Genomic DNA, 18,211 nt, shown 5'->3' on the forward strand with positions numbered 1-18,211 from the left:
CACCATAAATATCAACCCTCCCCTCCTTTACCATTTTCAAGAATCTCACAAATCGAAGTATGGTTTCTCTCAAGTTTTACCCATAGAGCAAGACGTTGTTCTTCTACCGATCTCAATTCTCGACACTTTTTGTTGCTCAATCTACCAAAAATGGGTTTAACCAACATCTCAACCCCCACCACAACCCCTGATACTGACAATGATACCCCACCACATACCCAACCTATTAGGTCCTTTTCCTTCACCAACGGCTCATCCAAGTACCACCACCGCCAACCACCTCCTCAGACGGCGGTGGCTTACCGAGAATGTCTCAAAAACCATGCAGCCAACATTGGTGGCCATGCTCTGGACGGGTGTGGAGAGTTCATGCCTTGTCCTACCGCCACCGCCGCCGACCCCACCTCGCTAAACTGCGCCGCCTGTGGTTGCCACCGCAACTTCCACCGTCGCGAGGTGGAGTACTCCCCTTTCATCACCACCACCGCGGCTCCACATTTTCTCGACTTCCGCCAACACCGAAGGTCCTCTTCTTCCCCCTCTCCACCGCCGCAACAACCACCAACTCTCTCTTATCCACCAACCCAGATGCTTCTTGCCCTCAGCACCGCCGCGCACGACGATCAGCAGGTCCCAAACCACCATCAGGTGGCAACACCGGTAACCCCAAGGGAGACAAAGGCGGCGGCCGAGAACCTCAGCGGCCGAAAGCGGTTCAGAACGAAATTCAGCCAAGAACAGAAGGAGAAAATGCACTCTTTTGCTGAGAAGATGGGGTGGAAAATGCAGAAATGCGATGACAATATGGTCCAGAATTTCTGCAATGAGATCGGGGTCGCCAGAGGAGTCCTCAAAGTTTGGATGCATAACAACAAAAATACAGTTGGCCGCAGAGATATTAGCAGCACCATTACCATCACCAACCCTGCCGCCGCCACCGCCAATATCACGGAAGAGGACAAGAGCAACAGTAATAACATCCGCCACCATGGTGGAATTGGAGGCAGCCCGGAAAATGGCGGGTACAACATCAACAACAGCTGCATCAACAATGATGAGGAGGAGAATAGTGAGAGTCATTACTGTAACAACGAGAGTGGCCATGCTAATCTTGATCTTGATCTTGATCTTGATCATAACAATACCAATGGCAGTTCTTCTTCATCTTGATCGCTATGGGAAGTAAGAAGATGGAAGAAGCTTTTTGAGAAAAAAAAAAATAGGTCGTTTGATTAGGGAGTAGTCTTCTTGTACTACTAATGATTATTAAGGTTAATCAATCAACCGCACAAGTAAATAAAGCATCATGCGTTTTGAGCCTTTATCTTTTTACTGTTCATCCCCTTTTCCGATTCTTCCATTTTGCTATGGTATCTTTTTATTTTGTTCATAGAATGATCATCCTTTAATTTTTTTTTTCCTCATATTACCACTGTTTGAGAGATATTAAAAAAAAAGAAAAAGATAAAAAGAGATGCTTACAGGGAAAGAAGACGAGTTCAATATTTATTGTTTTTTTCTTGCACTTTAACATGATCTACTCTTTTCCTATATGTCATCCTCCTTGTATCCGGTGTTAGAAGGCTTTTGATTTCTTTCGGTGGAGGATGGATAAAGGGGTTTTTGTCATTATTATCTTCAAAATCAGTTGTTTTTTGTGCATGATTTTGAGGATGGATATCATATTATATCAATATGGTGGTATGATGCTTTTTTACAATGTACAGTACGTAGCTGATTTTGTTTACATTACACCATGTCCAACTCTTGAAGGAAATGCTGTACGCAATTTTGTCTTCTTTCCATTTAATTTTGCATTTCTACTAGCAAGCCTTTGCAGGATAGTGTACACTTGTCTTAATGGGGAATATTATGGCACAATGAGGCTGGTAGGTGTACCTTTGACCTTTCAGTCCGAAGGTGAAGCTAAGGCTAAGTGGATGATTTCTATCTTCTCCAAACATAATTCGTAATAATCACAACTCTTTCCAATTCAATTTTGAGCATTAGGGCATTTATTTACTTATGTATAGATAAATTTAAAACTATAGAACTTTATCCGGGTATATCAAGTACATTTTGATGAGTAGATTAGCAAGAAATCTCTGTTCCTAATCATTGATAGCAAGAGTTCACGTACATTTAAACTACATCACATGAAAAAAGCATTACATTATTTTTTTTTTAAAAAAATATATAATATCTCAAATAATTTCCTATCCAAACTCACTCATTATGTCATTATGTCATGCACCTTTAAAGATGGTTCCATCCTGTATCAGTTGTCTAACCTCATTGTCACTCTGGTTTGTTATATAATTTCCTTAGTTCCTCTTTCCTCTTTTGGTTCTGGTAAGAGGTGGAGGGTCCGATAATTCATTAATTTAAAGCGGCACAATAAGGTGACTTGATAGTCTCGCAATTATACTATTAGGACGGACGGAGCAGCTAAACTTCGTGACGCTTGAAAACTTGTTTATGCTATCTTGTAATCTGAGCTTTTAAGCCAAGCAGACACAGACTTTTCTGTGCTGATAAATAAAAGGTGAAGAAAGCTGTCGGCTGCCGGATTTCCGACCCTGGTTGATTTCTGAGGCGGCAAGCTTCGGCTTTATTCTGATTACCTGTGGGGAAAAAAAAGAAGGAAATTTTATCATCAAGCGATTTAGTATAAGCAAAACTAATTACTCCTTTTCCATTTGGTTTCTGTCAGCATTATGATGATGATAGGGCTGATTGCCATTAGCAAAAATTATTTGCAGGGTAAGATTGATGGATGAGATCGTTCCACTTTAAAGTTTAAGCGGCTGGTACGAGTTTTGATACAGAATTTAGAATGTGTGATAGAATTCACACATATTTTTACGTGCATTTGTGTTAGTGTATTCATTTGTCGTGTGGGCATGGACATTGTAAAGCACAAAAAATCACATATTTGCAGGGGTTACTTTACTCCTAGCCTATGTCAGTTGACAAAATCATTGTACGATGTAAATAATGGAAAGAAGATGAAAATTTTAAAATTGAGATGAAATCCTCAATTTTAGCCAACACAACCCAATCTGAGGCTTATGGGCTGTATAGGCTTACAAAACTCATGGAAGCCCAAGTTTAAATGCATGGGAAAGAGAAGGATTCGGCTCTGTGCAATGAAGCATGGGAAAGAGAATGCATAGCATCGACAAAGCAAAGCATGTTGCTTAAAAACATCTGCTTCCTAGTAGTTGGAAACCTTCTCACTTCTCAACCTTCTTGTTTCTCATTCCAGAATCCAAATGGGCTGAATTTGAATCAAGTAATACACGCACTTTTTTGACTCACAAGTTTCAAGGGTTGGGTTGGTGTCACTAGTTTTTCTTCTGTTGTGTGTGTTTTTTTTTACGTGCCCACAAGAATCAAACATCCTACCTGCTTTTTCCATTTATATTATCTATACCAATTAATAGTAGTAATTCTTCAACAGACAGAAACTCCCACGAATATGGATTTGACACATAAAATTCTTTGTTAACAATGCTTGAATAGTCATTATTTGGCCAAAAATTATTTGCTTGCATCATAAATATAATTTTCAATATATTTTTTTTTCAATTACCTTTTTATGTTACATACATCACATCGAAAAAAAGTGCTACAATAATTATTTCAAATAATATTTCAATTTAATTAGAATTCTAACAGTAACAGGCAGCAATTTTTTGCTCTTCTTTTTTGTTCCCCCCCTTACCTTTTTAGGTTTTGTTTTATATGTCAATTTCATAGGGACAAGGAAATTATAAAAAAAAAAAAAAAAAAATTGGAGAGAGAGAGAGAGAGAAAGACCTACCATGAAGCCTTGAAGATTTGGATCTGGGGCTCGCACAATTTTACTCATAACGGAAATAAGTAGAATTTCGATGCAAATCATTTTAGAACTTGATATAAATAAATTGGATTTGGATGTACCCAAAATTGCGCGAAATAGAACTTGTGAGGCCTCTGAAGGTTTTGCTTTTGGGACGATTAAAGATTAATCATAAGATATGTTGAAAGCTACATCGGCCCTTTGATATGGGTCCATCATTTCTTAGAGGACAACAGAACAGACACGTCAAGGCCACGGCTCTAGAATGTTTGGCATCGACTTAGTGACAGTGCCACCAATATCAATGGACTGGAAAAAAAATAAATACAAACAATCTATGTGCTTAAATCCAATTGCCACCAATATCAATGGACTTAGTGACAGTGCCACCAATATCAATGGACTAGAAAAAACAAATACACATACACATTATTTTACCGCTTTTTTTATTTCACATGCATCAAATCGTTGCAATATAATTTCGTTTGAGTTTTTATATTAAATATGTTTTCTTAAACATATTATTTTATTGCTTTTTTTTTAGTTTACATGAATCAAATCGTTACAGTATAATTTCATTTGAGTTTCTATTTTTTAGACTTTTTACACTAAAAAATATATTGTAACGATTTAATGTATATGAGATAAAAAATGATTAAAAAATATATTGACAAAAAATAAAAAAATAATAATATTTTCTTAAGAGCTTCTGCGTGCCTCTCTCATCGTATTCTTAGTTCAACAAAAGAGAATTGTAGGGCATCTAAAAATACACTAGTGGACTGGAGTAGTGGCTGAAAGTCGTGGATGTTGGCAATGTGCTTCACATTAAAGTAGTTGACCATTTGCCGGAAAGAAGAATCAGAAAAGTACCAAAATATGCTACTCAGTTAATACAACTACTCTTTGCTTAATCAAGATAAACGGGTGGAGCAGCCGCAATGTCCAAAAGTGCTCCAAATTCACCTTTACGGGTCTGTTTGGTTGGAAGTAAAATATTTTCCTTGGGAAAATATTTTCCGTGGAAGTAATTTTCCATGAAAATCATTTCCCTTTCATCATTTTCAGGTGTTTGGTTAGCTTATTGAAAATATTTTCTTACTTTATTTTTCTGGTGTTTGTTTAACTTTTGAAATATTTTCACTTTTTATCTCTATCTTTACTTTTTCTACACATTATAACTACATACTTCTTCCCATGCAAAATAAGAAAATTTATCTCATTGTTTAACTTTAAAAAAATCTTGGAGAAAGGTATATATGAATAAAAAATATCTCCTTAAGCAAATAAATAAATTGCTGGCCATTTAGTGTCAAATATCAATTACATGCAATGCTTATTGTGACATATATCTTGCACTCTCACTGCTGAAAGTTTCTCTAGAAAAGAATGTCCCTATTATACATAATTAATTACTAGCATAGGATGAGCAGGATGAGGTTTTTTTTTATTTTGAATATACTAGGGGGAGGGTTGGGTGGTACGGGGGAGGGAGTGTAAGGAAGAGATCTTGGGTTCGAGTCTTCCTGTTTACACTAAAAAAAAAAAAAGAACATACTGCAAGATGATTTCAGTAAGTTTGGAACATACTACAGGCAAGATGCGTGCATTTCGGAAAACAACTTCAGGAAGTTGGGAAGGGAAGTTGTTTTCCATAAGATGAGTGAAAATATTTTACATAGGAAAATATTTTCAGTAACTTTTGTGCAACCAAACACGGGAAATTAGGAAAATATTTTCCTGGAAAACATTTTCACCCGAAACAAACGGACCCTACATTTCATTCATTTAGCAACCCACATGCCAAACATTTTAGCAAACCGGCCCCAAGCAACAACCCAAACTGTCAAGGAAGCATGTGTATCATCTAATTGTCTAAGGATGTGCAATTATGATCAGTTTTTTTGAACCCCCCCCCCCCTCTCTTCCCCCTCCCCCCCTTTCCTGCGAATCACAATAGATTAGAAGGTGGAACAAATGTATTGAATGGAGCAAGGAGATTGATGTGCTATTTCTATTGCTGGAAAGGAGACATATGTTCACACCATTATAAAATTCCAACCACCGCAACTTATTTCCTAGATGATAATAAAAATTGACAGGTGATAGGTAAATTGGAGTATTCTGCATACCCATTATGGCTTCCAGATCAATGTGTCAGAAGTGAAAACCAACGGGTTTTTGGACGTGGCATATTCCATTTGGCATATTTCCCTTTCAAGAGTACGCGTTTGAAGCCACATTGCGAGGATGCCTCTCAAATAGGAAGAAAGTAACGTGATGCTTATGCGCATGTATGTGTCCGCAGGCCAGGTCAATACCCATGCTCTTAGGTAGGTTTAAGTTCGTATCAAATACCAACAACATGGCTGGCGTGTTTTATTTGATACCACGTAAGATGTATAATAGTTATCAAATACCAACAACAGTCCGGAATAAGATGTTTGGTTAGAGTATTATTTGAAATATTATTAGGAATAATTACTGTAACACTTTTTGTGATGTGATGCATGTGAGATAAAAAAAAATTATTGAGAATATAAAAACGTTGGTTGAAACATATGTTTATGATACGAGCGAAATATTAATTATTTGAGATAATTCAACAATCCAAACACGAGTATGATTAAATGTATTGTAATAATTTGATATTGCAATCAAGAGGTTTGGTATTTTTAGGAGTTTTTGTGAAAAAAATGTATTGTAATAATTTGATATATATAAGATAAAAAAAATTAAAAATTTATGTTCACAAAAAATATAAATTTTTTTTTGCACAAAATCACAATCCAGACAAGGATGTTAAAACTTCTAGTGTAGTGATCCATATCTTCATCTCACGATCAAGATTCATTTTTTTTCTCGTTTACATCATTATCATTACTGTATATTCAAATATTACCATCCCTCTTTTCTATTCAAGAAAATACGTGAAAAACAAAAAAATTTCTAAAGTCAGCAATAACATCAAAATCTAACACGTCATCTTCCAAACATGCCAATTAGAAAATTTGGTTAGGATTCACTAATTCCACAAGTGAGATCAAGTCTCAACTGAAAGACAAAAGGAGAATTACAGAGAGCCAAGATCTTCCATTAGCATGGTTCCCAAAGCAAATTTAGAGGCAAAAATTTCCCGTAACAACGAGTACTTGACTCCACAAATGTCCCACCAGTTGAAACGTGTGAAACGGTTGGAGGATACATAGAAAAAAAAATATAATCCCTACAAAAGCCTTCAACCGACAAAACCTCTTTGCAAATCTATAAGCCACTCTTCAGGTCTTCGTAGTCTTCTTTCGAATCATGGCGCAATTCCACTTCATTTTATTCTTCAACCTGTATCTTTCTCTCTCATTACTTTCCTGAAAATTTCTTTCCTTCCCACAATCTTCGCCAACAAGTTAGCCTTAAGATTCCAAAAGAAATCATCCTTGATTAGCTGTTACCATTTGGCAATATTTTTCTCCACAAGTACCTATAGTGGACGGTCCACTGGGGTACTGCCTCCAATGAAATATCTTAGATTCTGTGCAGACTGAGATACTGTGTGTCTCCAGATGGCAAGAATCTGTACTCTTTTTTATCATTGTTTTTTTGGCGGGCTCTCAATATTTGCCGAGAAATGATTGAACATATTTTTTCTTGGTTGTGAGGATGGCTAGACAGGTTTTCTTTACCCTCAAAAGCCGCTTTAGCTTTGTAGATGAGAGGTTTTTGAACGAGCTTTTGCACAGAACGATGTTTAGGTATGGCCATTTTCTGTGGGTTTGGCTATGCAACTTCATGCTCAATATCTTCTGGTTGATGGTCAAATACATGCACAGGTATGATCTTTTGCTTCTATTTCTTTCGTGGGTTTTCTTTTGTTTTTCCTACCATGAAGTTATTATTATCATCTGATATTTGGCTGCTACTGATTTTGCAGGGTTAACGCTGATGAGGCGCAAGAGAATGTTTCAAAATTTAATGTCAATCATTCTCAAGAAGATGGTGAAGTGATTTCAAAGACTTCCATGGGTTTTGACTCCGATTTTACTACTCAAAAAGAGAGTTCAAACCTCACCTTCAGCTTAAGAAGTCAGAAATCTGCAGATTCCAAAGAACAGACTGCAGAAACAGAGGACTCTGCTTTTCTGCAGAGTGGCTTTAGATCAAGCACTCGAAAGTATCAGTTCATGGCGGCCGGGAATCTGAGAGAATTCATGGAAGAGCCGGAAATAAGGAGCTTTACCATTCAAGAAATGTTTGTGGGTTCAGATGACGGTTTGATTCAGAATAGTGATGGTAGAGTTATTCAAGATGAAGATGAGATGAAAAGCAGCTCTGAAGTTCAAGATTTGGATAGGTGTTCTAATGCTTCTTCAAATGGTGATGGTCTTCTGATTGACTTGAGATACGACAAAAGAGATGATATTGAAGAATCTACTACGAAAGAAGAGACTCCTGAGGAAGAAATAGCAGATCATTTACTCGAAACTCCGTTCAGTGAAGAGATTCTGGAGAGTAAACAACGTGAAAGTTCAGCTCAAAACAAAGTCTCCACCTACGAAGAGTTGGACGATGAGATTTGCTATGAAGTCCATTTGCTTCAAAGGGATGATTCCTCAGATTGTTTTTCAGAGCCAGAGTTAGAGAATTCTTTTGATGAATCACTTGCTGGTAATCATGAAGTTCAGTCAAGAATAACAGAACTACCTTCTTCTGATGCAAAGGATTCTGAAATCTTTGCATCTACCAGTCCCATGATTAGTAATACTGACAGAAATCCAGAAATAAGTGAAAGATGCTCAAGTGGGAAAGATGTCATAAATGGTAACTTATGCACTGTTGGGGAAGCAGATGACGACATTGAGGATGATTACATAGAATTGGAGCCTCGTTCAAAGGATGCAAATAAGGCTGATGAAACTATTTTGTCCCGGAAAGATGAAAGCTTGTTTGAACTTGCACATGCTGGAGGTAAGGAAACACAATTGATGGATGACCGTCCACAAAATTTCCGAGAAGAGAGCTTGGGAAAGGAATCATGGGAATCAAACTCTGATGATGAAGATGAGTTTGATATCCTATTGGAACACCAGCAACTAGTTAAACAAATGAAAATGGAAAGAAAGAATTCGATGGCTAGAGGGCTTCCTACTATTTCAGAAAATGAAGATTGCGAGACTCCAAAGGTTTTAGATTATCTGAAACCACTAAAAATTGATGAAAAGTTCGAGTACAAAGATCTCATGGAAGAAATCCAGAAATTCTACAAGAGTTATGCAGAAAAAACGCGAAAATTGGACATCTTGAATTATCAGACCTTGCATGCAATCAGTAAGTTTAAACTTAAACTAAACATTCCCTTCTTTCCTTGTGATTTAAGTATTGATATTTTTTTTAGTTCAATTATTTCATAAAATAGTTTTGCCGGTCAAAATCTTGATGACAAGATTCAAATTTATTATACTAGTTTCTAGTATACACAACTTCAAATGCATATCGTAATCAGAGTAGGTTGATAATAAATTCATCAAAAAGGGCACGCTCAACGTGCTCAAGCATTATGATTTCATGCCTTGCCTTCTTAAATGGAGTTGAAAAGATTTTTGTATAGTTTGTCCTGGACTGAATTGTATTACAGTCCACAACGCTAAATGCTGTCCCATCCAATCTGATTGTTGTGAAGATCTTTTTTGAACAAGATCATCAAGAAAGGACGAATTGACTTGGTGAGCCTCCAATTTGCGTCGTCCATGCGTACAGCACCATGATCCCACTTCATTATGCAGAACTCCCTTTGCTCTCTACACCACAAATTATTCAATTGATTAGTCTTTAATGTCATATAATCCATCTTTTCTATACCACCAAGTTTCAAGAATCATATGATTATAATAATGCGAATGCCTCTATTGCTGCAGTAGGTGCGATTTGTCAGCCTGCACCTTGGAAGATATATTCAATCATTCCTCAATTGTTTTCAGAGTCACTCTATTAGGTTGATCGTAAATTATTCTTGTTTGACTACAATTATATATCTTGGTATGAACATTGCCGTCTGCTCAACCTTTTGGACTTGTTTCCTTCTTTGAAGTACTTTTCAGTATATCTGATGGTTTCACGATTGTTGCAGGTTTCCTTCAGCACAAGGATTCTCAACTTTTTATCCCAAGTAAAAGATCTTTACTTTCATCCATCAAGCCCTTTTCTTTACCGAGCATTTCGATGTCAAAACAACGTAGGATCTATGCTGATCCCACCCTTAAATCCATCACTGAAATGCATAGAGACCTTGAGTTGGTCTATGTTGGACACATTTGCCTTTCATGGGAGATTTTGCAGTGGCAATATGGAAAAGTAAAGGAGTTGCTAGAATATGATTCTCAAGGTAATCACTCCTATAATCAAGTGGCAGGAGAATACCAACAGTTTCAAGTGCTTGTGCAAAGATTTTTGGAGGATGAGCGATTTAATGGACCTAGAATTCAACACTTTGTTAAAAGCAGATGCGCCTGCCGTGGTCTTCTTCAAGTTCCAATCATCAAAGGTTAACAGACTTGACAAAATCACTACTCGATTGAGTTATTCTACTAACATTCACTGGGATCTGAATGACTTTTTAACTGGTCTTCAGATGATTGTTTCAAGGACAAGAAGGAAACTACAGGAGATGAAATAGATGCAATATCAATTTCCATGTTGGCACAAACCCTGAAGGAATCGATGCACGTCTTCTGGGAATTTCTTCGTGCTGATAAGGAGGAAGCTGATGGAATACTGAAGAGTGTTCAAGGAAGTCTAGCTGATCCTCGGGCTGCTGTCGATTCTGAGCTTCTTACAAACGTTAGGACTCGTCTTGAGAAGGTTTGTCTTGGTTGTGTTCATTGAATCTCTTCATTTCCCTTCTTTCCATCTTTCATTTTCGCCTTTCTCAGCTTATAATGCTTTCATTTTCCTTCCCTGACAGAAGGAGAGAAAGCTCAGAGACATACAGAGAAGTGTAAATTGCATAGTGAAGAGGTTCCAAAAACAGCAGGCAGGCCAAACAAGTAATGCATTGCTGATCTCTCAGGTGGAACTGAAATTGGTATCGAGAGTATTAAGCTTACCAAGATTGACAACTGATCATCTGATCTGGTGCCAGAAGAAACTAGATAACATCAATATTGTTAACAGGAAGATTTGCGTTGAGCCGGCTTTCCTACTCTTTCCATGCTAAAATTCCAGCTTCTTTTCGAAACTAGTACGTATCTTCACTTTGTAAAGATTAGAGTCACAGTGTAGGAATTGCCCTCTTTACTTCAGTTTTGGAAGGGGTAAAGTAAGAGGTGGAGAATAGATTGCTGGCGGACTTGTGTAATCTGCCAGCCTAAACTTGAGGTTAGGACATTAATTATTCTCTATTCTGGTGATTACACGAGCTAATAAGTACGTACAATGAATTATTCCCTTACCATGTAGAGTGAACCAGATTTCTCCTCCAAATAAACACGAAGTTTCAACAAGAATCATTGGGTACTATTTCATATTCAGCCTCTAAAATCTAGATCCACTAAGTCAAATCCTGAAGAACAATAATATACCAGCCCGCAACTATTGCTCTAATATTCTTCTCATTTTTTTTTACCAGCATTTTGTCTGTTTCCAACTTTCAGTCTCACATTTGAAAACTAACGGACAGCCCAAATCTAAATAGTGGTTGCTGGAGAGGGATGGCCTAACGTGCCTGGACATCAAGGCCTCAGCAGCATTTTGTAATTGGGCTCTTGCTAGGCCATGGTGGTCAAGTACCTGCGACCTAGCACTTATTTAATTTTTTTTATTGGGGGCACAATCTGTGACCTAGCAGCTAGATTCACAAAATAATATGAAAATAACATAAGTTATGTCTTACTATTGACAAATCAAAATGTCTTACCATTGACAAATCAAGCGCTTAATTCATGCTTACCTCCTTTGAAAAATATGCTCTTTTGCTTCGACAAGAAATTTTTGGATGGTACATTGAAAAGAATACTTAAGTTTAGGAAAATGTTATTTGCACTCTCATTTTTATTAATTACACTCCCACTATCATTTTAATTATATAGTTTTTATTTATTATACTATATGATAAAACAAATGGTGGAAGTGCAAATAATAAAAAATGGAGTGTAAATAACATTTTCCTAAACTTCAAACAAAAAAAAAATGTTTCCCTAAGTTTAATGCAACTAAAAACAGATATGAAAATTAAGAATAAAATAACTTGAAAAAGATGCTAGAAGTCTATATTTAATAAAGGGTTATTATTTACTTTTATTATCTTTTTCCATATTGGTTTTTTGCGAGAGTGATTATGTTTTTTCAAAATTTAAAGAGGGAGGTCTTTTTTTATTTTTATGATTAATACTAAAATAAATTGCAAATTCCAAGAAAGTCCATGTTAATTTAAAAAGGGGTGATTTATTTTAAGGACAGTGCTACCAATAAGAGTAAAAATGGTAGTATTAACTTTCAAGATGTCCCTCCTCCTAATTTTCACAATTGCCTTTTTAGGCACACAACATTAGGAGGAGACTTGTGCCTACAAGGTACTCTTCTCTTCTCTCTCGGCATAATTTGTGAATCTTAGATCGTCTTATGGTAATTAGCCAAACTCAAGGGTAGAAATTGAAATTCTGCAACGGCCTCTCCAGCCAAAGGAGCCCAACTCTTTTCGTTTAGAAGCAGCCCAATGTCTTACGGGAAAAGATGAAAAAGCCCAAAGCTTAATCCAATCTCAGCCGTCAGATCTAGGGCGACGCTCTTTTGGCTACCTTTTATAAACCTTTCTCTCTCCGTCCCCTCAAACCCTACTCCTTCAGCTTCCCCTTCGCAAAAACAGAGAGTACACCCTCAAACACACACCCGAGGGGGCGCAGAAATGGTGCAGCGGCTCACTTATCGCAAGCGGCCTGATAGCTATTGGCAAACAAGAGCAACAGCCGGAAAACTAACGTCTAAATAGTCTGGAGAGGGATGGCCTAACGTGCCTGGACATCAAGGCCTCAGCAGCATCTCTTGCTAGGCCATGGTGGTCAAGTTGCGACCTAGCACCACAATCTACCTTTGAAAATAACATAAGTTATGTCTTACTATTGACGTCTTACCATTGACAAATCAAGCGCTTAATTCATGCTTACCTCCTTTGAAAAATATGCTCTTTTGCTTCGACAAGAAATTTTTGGATGGTACATTGAAAAGAATACTTAAGTTTAGGAAAATGTTATTTGCACTCTCATTTTTATTAATTACACTCCCACTATCATTTTAATTATATAGTTTTTATTTATTATACTATATGATAAAACAAATGGTGGAAGTGCAAATAATAAAAAATGGAGTGTAAATAACATTTTCCTAAACTTCAAACAAAAAAAAAATGTTTCCCTAAGTTTAATGCAACTAAAAACAGATATGAAAATTAAGAATAAAATAACTTGAAAAAGATGCTAGAAGTCTATATTTAATAAAGGGTTATTATTTACTTTTATTATCTTTTTCCATATTGGTTTTTTGCGAGAGTGATTATGTTTTTTCAAAATTTAAAGAGGGAGGTCTTTTTTTATTTTTATGATTAATACTAAAATAAATTGCAAATTCCAAGAAAGTCCATGTTAATTTAAAAAGGGGTGATTTATTTTAAGGACAGTGCTACCAATAAGAGTAAAAATGGTAGTATTAACTTTCAAGATGTCCCTCCTCCTAATTTTCACAATTGCCTTTTTAGGCACACAACATTAGGAGGAGACTTGTGCCTACAAGGTACTCTTCTCTTCTCTCTCGGCATAATTTGTGAATCTTAGATCGTCTTATGGTAATTAGCCAAACTCAAGGGTAGAAATTGAAATTCTGCAACGGCCTCTCCAGCCAAAGGAGCCCAACTCTTTTCGTTTAGAAGCAGCCCAATGTCTTACGGGAAAAGATGAAAAAGCCCAAAGCTTAATCCAATCTCAGCCGTCAGATCTAGGGCGACGCTCTTTTGGCTACCTTTTATAAACCTTTCTCTCTCCGTCCCCTCAAACCCTACTCCTTCAGCTTCCCCTTCGCAAAAACAGAGAGTACACCCTCAAACACACACCCGAGGGGGCGCAGAAATGGTGCAGCGGCTCACTTATCGCAAGCGGCATAGCTATGCCACCAAGTCCAACCAACACCGGGTCGTCAAAACCCCTGGTAAATCTCCTCATTTCTTGATAGCCCACATTACCTTTGTTTATGCACCGAACCTGTTTGATTATTTTGTTCATGTGAAGTCAGTTATGGTTTTTTACGTGATTTGCTATTTGATGTTTTGGCGCTATAAAATTGATGGGTTTTGGTCTTTATGGATGAAAAATAGGTGGCAAGTTAGTTTATCAGACTACGAAGAAGAGGGCTAGTGGACCCAAATGCCCTGTTACTGGCAAGAGGATCCAAGGGGTATGCTCTATCTTCTAATTCTGTTTCCTCATTAATCTTGCTTGTGGGTTTAACTTGTAAATCTGACTTCTTTTTCGATGCTCTAATGATTTTACTTGCGTGGGTTTTTTACTTTATTTTTATGGTTGATTAGATTAGTGATTTTGGGGTTAATGATATATGGATTTTCTGTGATTTTTCGGTAGTTGAGGTGTTAGCAATGGGGTCTGGGGCATGCAACATCAAGTTTTATTTGCTGCATGTAGTTTAGTTGGGTGCTTTAAGCTTTCATGTTGTGTGATTAGATGTTGCATTATGGGTTATATGTTGGAGGTTTGTAGAGGATAGGTTGTTATCTGGGACAATGACGGTTGACATGTTATTTTGCGTCATCATATGAAGTTAATAAAGCTTCATGAGTCTTGATAGAGCATGTGATTATTTTGGAGGCTTTGCGCCTCCAAATTATAGATTTTAGAGTGAAATTCACCAAGAGTGTCTGTGGTCACCTGTGGAAAAGATGATGAAATGTTTGTTGCATTCGTGATTGTAATTCTTATAGGGATCTCCTGAGTGAATTTTCACCTCTGGCTAACTAAAATCATCAGTGAGGGAACCCACATACGTGTTTTTTGGGGGGGGGGGGAGCAGCTGAATTGGAAAAATAACCGACTTGAACACAAATGAAATGATGAAGTGAAATTTATTCATTGTTGGAAGTGAAACGTGTATATGGATCTCTGATTTCTATCATATTTGCGGCTGCTATTAGAGTTCTAAATCCTTTCTTGTCATTTTACCTTTACAGTACTTTTTTTATTATATAGTTTAATTTATTGGGCCACAATACTGTAAGAATGCTAATACAGAGTTGAGAAGTACATGAATATAGTTTGTCAGTTGTGTTAAAGAGAGATCAATAAGAGGGGGCTATCAGTGATGAATTTTTCCAAGAATAAGAGCTGTTACATGTATTTTCTAGAGGTGTTCTCAACTGATTTTGGACTACTAGTAAAACTTGATGGGGCGAGGGTGTTTGTATTAGCCAATCAAGATGCTAATGATTTTTTTTGGTCCTCTTATTGAATCAGAAGTTGACGCTTTTCAATATCATGTATATGGTGATCATCTCTAAGCATTTTTAAAATGAATCACTGTATTAGATGTTGATGTACAGCATGAAGCATTATCATCTTAAATGTCCATGGTTTTTAATGGTTTTGAAATTTGCAGATTCCGCATCTTAGACCTGCTGAATACAAGAGGTCCAGACTAGCCAGGAACCGGAGGACTGTGAACCGTGCTTATGGTGGGGTTTTGTCCGGTAGCGCTGTGAGGGAAAGGTTGGTAGCCCTATAAAACTCTCCTGTTTTTTTGTTGACCGGCGATCAGTATCGCTCTGGTATCTTGATTCATCCTGATGTGATGTTATAGGATCATCAGGGCTTTCCTAGTGGAAGAACAAAAGATTGTTAAGAAGGTTTTGAAGATTCAAAAGGCGAAGGAAAAGCTAGCTGCCAAGAGCTAAGATAAATTATGTAATAATTTTTGACCATGCTTTGAGAGTAATTTTGGTGATACAGCTTGCTGCAAGGAATCGTGGAAATGTATTATGAGATTATTTAGCTCAAGATTTGTGCTTTGTCAGGCTTCTTTTGTACGACTTCCGGTGGTCTACTTGTCGAAAAAGCCCATGATCCTAGGATTTTGTTTTGATTTTATTTCTGGATGGAATTTGAAATACATTTTGGATTCTTAAATGTTAGTTCAGTTGTTCTCTCCACAGATATTTTGAATTATTTTTGTTTGTTTGTTTCGACATTGATTTGAAATTTGCATCGTTTAGTTGCGTGTGGCAGAACTCGTCCTGTGTATATGGGGGTGCAGGATTGAGAAATACTTGAATATGGTCGGATACAAGTGGCTTTCATGCACCTAAGGGCAACCTTGTGTTTACTGTTTCGTACTATGCTAGGATTGTTGGAGATCATACTTGACACATCTAGTGATGCTGATGCACAGCTCTGTTCAAAGTGCGTGTTTGGTGAATGAGCAGTAAGTATTCAATGGCATGTCCGTAATTGGTCGGTCCGATTATGTCATTTGATTATTGATGAGGGTGCTCTTACATCTTTTATTGTAGTGCTTACAACCTAACATTGGATTCCCCATCTAGATAGTGCCAGAACTGTGTGTGATCGTGGACAGTAAAAATCTGTCCTCTTTCTATTTTTACTGTCATCGGTTGATTTTATTTTCAGAGTTACCTCCGTTGATGGGTCATTGGGACCACGTCAAATAAATAAATACTGGATGGAGCAACGAAACAAAGCCCACCGAGAAGTCAATATCTAAAAATATTTCAAAAGATACTCGCGAATTGTGACCAGCAGCGGGTCACCATCCAAAAAAAAAAAACCCGAAATGCGTAATAGGTGGATATCAGGAGGCTCGGCTGAAGAGTGGCTCCAATGGGCTTTTGTTGGCCCAGTCTAAAAATAAAAATGGAAATTAAACCCAATATCAACAAAGCTTAAGAACTGTGCAAATGTGAGAATCGAAAATGGAAGGAGAGACCATTCTTATCTCACGCGCACAACAAGCCAAAGTTGACCAACCATCCAAGGCTCCCCAAGAAAAGTGCGCTTTGGAAACATTAATTTGGTAAGGACTAAAATTGAGATAAGGAAGAAGAAGAAAAGCTCTGCGTAGCTATGGCGTCCATGGCTAGTGCAAGCGTAGCTCCTGCTGGATTCTCATACGGCAGGCCTCCATTTTCTGCTTCAGAGAAGCTGAGGAGAACGGTGGTGGTGAGGGCTGAAGCCATAAACCCAGGTATCAGGAAGACCGAAGACAAAGTGGTGGACTCTGTTGTTATCGCCGAACTGAACAAGCCTCTCACTGCTTACTGCAGGTTTTTCATTTACCATCTCTTGCGTACTTGATCACTTCCAACTTTTCTGATTACCTTGTTGGATCATGGAAGGGAAACATGTTTTCTTTTTCCCTTGTTTTGGGAATTAATCTGTCTGGAAGCCTTGTAGATTCATTCTTTGCTCAAAGTAAAATATGAACTTAACAGGCCTTTGTATTCAGACACTACCCTCTAGGTATTAAGCCTAAAACACTGATAGAAGTCAATTTTAGCGTGAATGCCTAACATTTAATTATGTTAAGTGCGAATTCAGGCCATAGCCAGGGGTTTTTGATGACACAGTAAAAGTAAACATTCTTTTGAGCGGTGACGGATTGGTTGACTTGTTGGAGCAGGTGTTGGCGGTCTGGGACTTTCCCTTTATGCGATGGAAGCCATGTGAAGCACAATAAGGCTACTGGAGACAATGTTGGGCCTCTGCTAGTGAAGAAGCAGTGACTAGTAAATGATATAGCACTATTATACATTCTTGAATATTCCAAACTTGGTGCAGCATAGTATATCGTGTTCTGATGGGGAAATCCTTGTATGTTCTTAATGCAATATGATGATCTCTATCTGGAGTTGTAATAAAGTGATAGTTTTCTACTCCTGTAGTGGAAATTCCTTCTGATTTCAACTAGTTCAATCAGAACCAGAAAAGTGGTTTTGGTCCTTTACATTTTGGTTTTGGTCAACAGATAAATGGTTTGGCATTTTTACCCTTGAAAAGTTGGCCACGTGGTGTGCGCGTGAGATATTCCGGGTAAAAATCAGTCGGAAAAGTGAAAAGGGACTCAAATTGATCCTTTTTTATTTGATAAGGACTAAAATTGATCATTTTCGATCTGAGGGACTAAATTTTCACATTTGCAATATATGAGGGACTATTTGTGCAGTTCTCCCAAAGTTTCTACTATATTACAGCGTGGTAGTGTCAAAGTTTAGCTATGTAGACGCATTTTCGCATTACTCAAGACCACAATCTTTTCTATCGGAATGCGAAGTTGAATTTGAGAATCACTTCTCTACACATAAACATG

The 18,211-nt window shown here is 37.4% G+C and overlaps 4 protein-coding genes across 4 annotated transcripts; all 4 read left to right on the top strand.

The window, feature by feature from the left end:
• On the top strand, positions 1-1,292 carry LOC113754040 (zinc-finger homeodomain protein 11-like). Its single transcript, XM_027298356.1, has one exon. The coding sequence runs from the start codon at positions 151-153 to the stop codon at positions 1,168-1,170; it is 1,020 nt and encodes a 339-aa protein (XP_027154157.1). The 5' UTR covers positions 1-150; the 3' UTR covers positions 1,171-1,292.
• Positions 1,293-7,111: 5,819 nt separating this feature from the next.
• LOC113753400 lies at positions 7,112-11,340 on the top strand. The gene is made up of 5 exons (XM_027297540.1): positions 7,112-7,671; positions 7,773-9,166; positions 9,966-10,379; positions 10,467-10,696; positions 10,800-11,340. Exons 1-5 carry the CDS (start codon positions 7,502-7,504, stop codon positions 11,049-11,051), a joined length of 2,460 nt encoding a protein of 819 aa, XP_027153341.1. The 5' UTR covers positions 7,112-7,501; the 3' UTR covers positions 11,052-11,340.
• Positions 11,341-13,869: 2,529 nt separating this feature from the next.
• On the top strand, positions 13,870-16,039 carry LOC113753703 (60S ribosomal protein L34). The gene is made up of 4 exons (XM_027297927.1): positions 13,870-14,029; positions 14,196-14,275; positions 15,488-15,597; positions 15,689-16,039. The coding sequence occupies exons 1-4, from the start codon at positions 13,951-13,953 to the stop codon at positions 15,780-15,782; spliced, it is 363 nt and encodes a 120-aa protein (XP_027153728.1). The 5' UTR covers positions 13,870-13,950; the 3' UTR covers positions 15,783-16,039.
• An 888-nt stretch (positions 16,040-16,927) lies between these two features.
• On the top strand, positions 16,928-17,844 carry LOC113754319 (CDGSH iron-sulfur domain-containing protein NEET-like). The gene is made up of 2 exons (XM_027298702.1): positions 16,928-17,168; positions 17,525-17,844. Exons 1-2 carry the CDS (start codon positions 16,969-16,971, stop codon positions 17,625-17,627), a joined length of 303 nt encoding a protein of 100 aa, XP_027154503.1. The 5' UTR covers positions 16,928-16,968; the 3' UTR covers positions 17,628-17,844.
• Positions 17,845-18,211: the final 367 nt, after the last annotated feature.

This window comes from Coffea eugenioides, chromosome 11 (assembly GCF_003713205.1).
Source record: "Coffea eugenioides isolate CCC68of chromosome 11, Ceug_1.0, whole genome shotgun sequence".
Classification (NCBI taxonomy): Eukaryota; Viridiplantae; Streptophyta; class Magnoliopsida; order Gentianales; family Rubiaceae; genus Coffea; species Coffea eugenioides.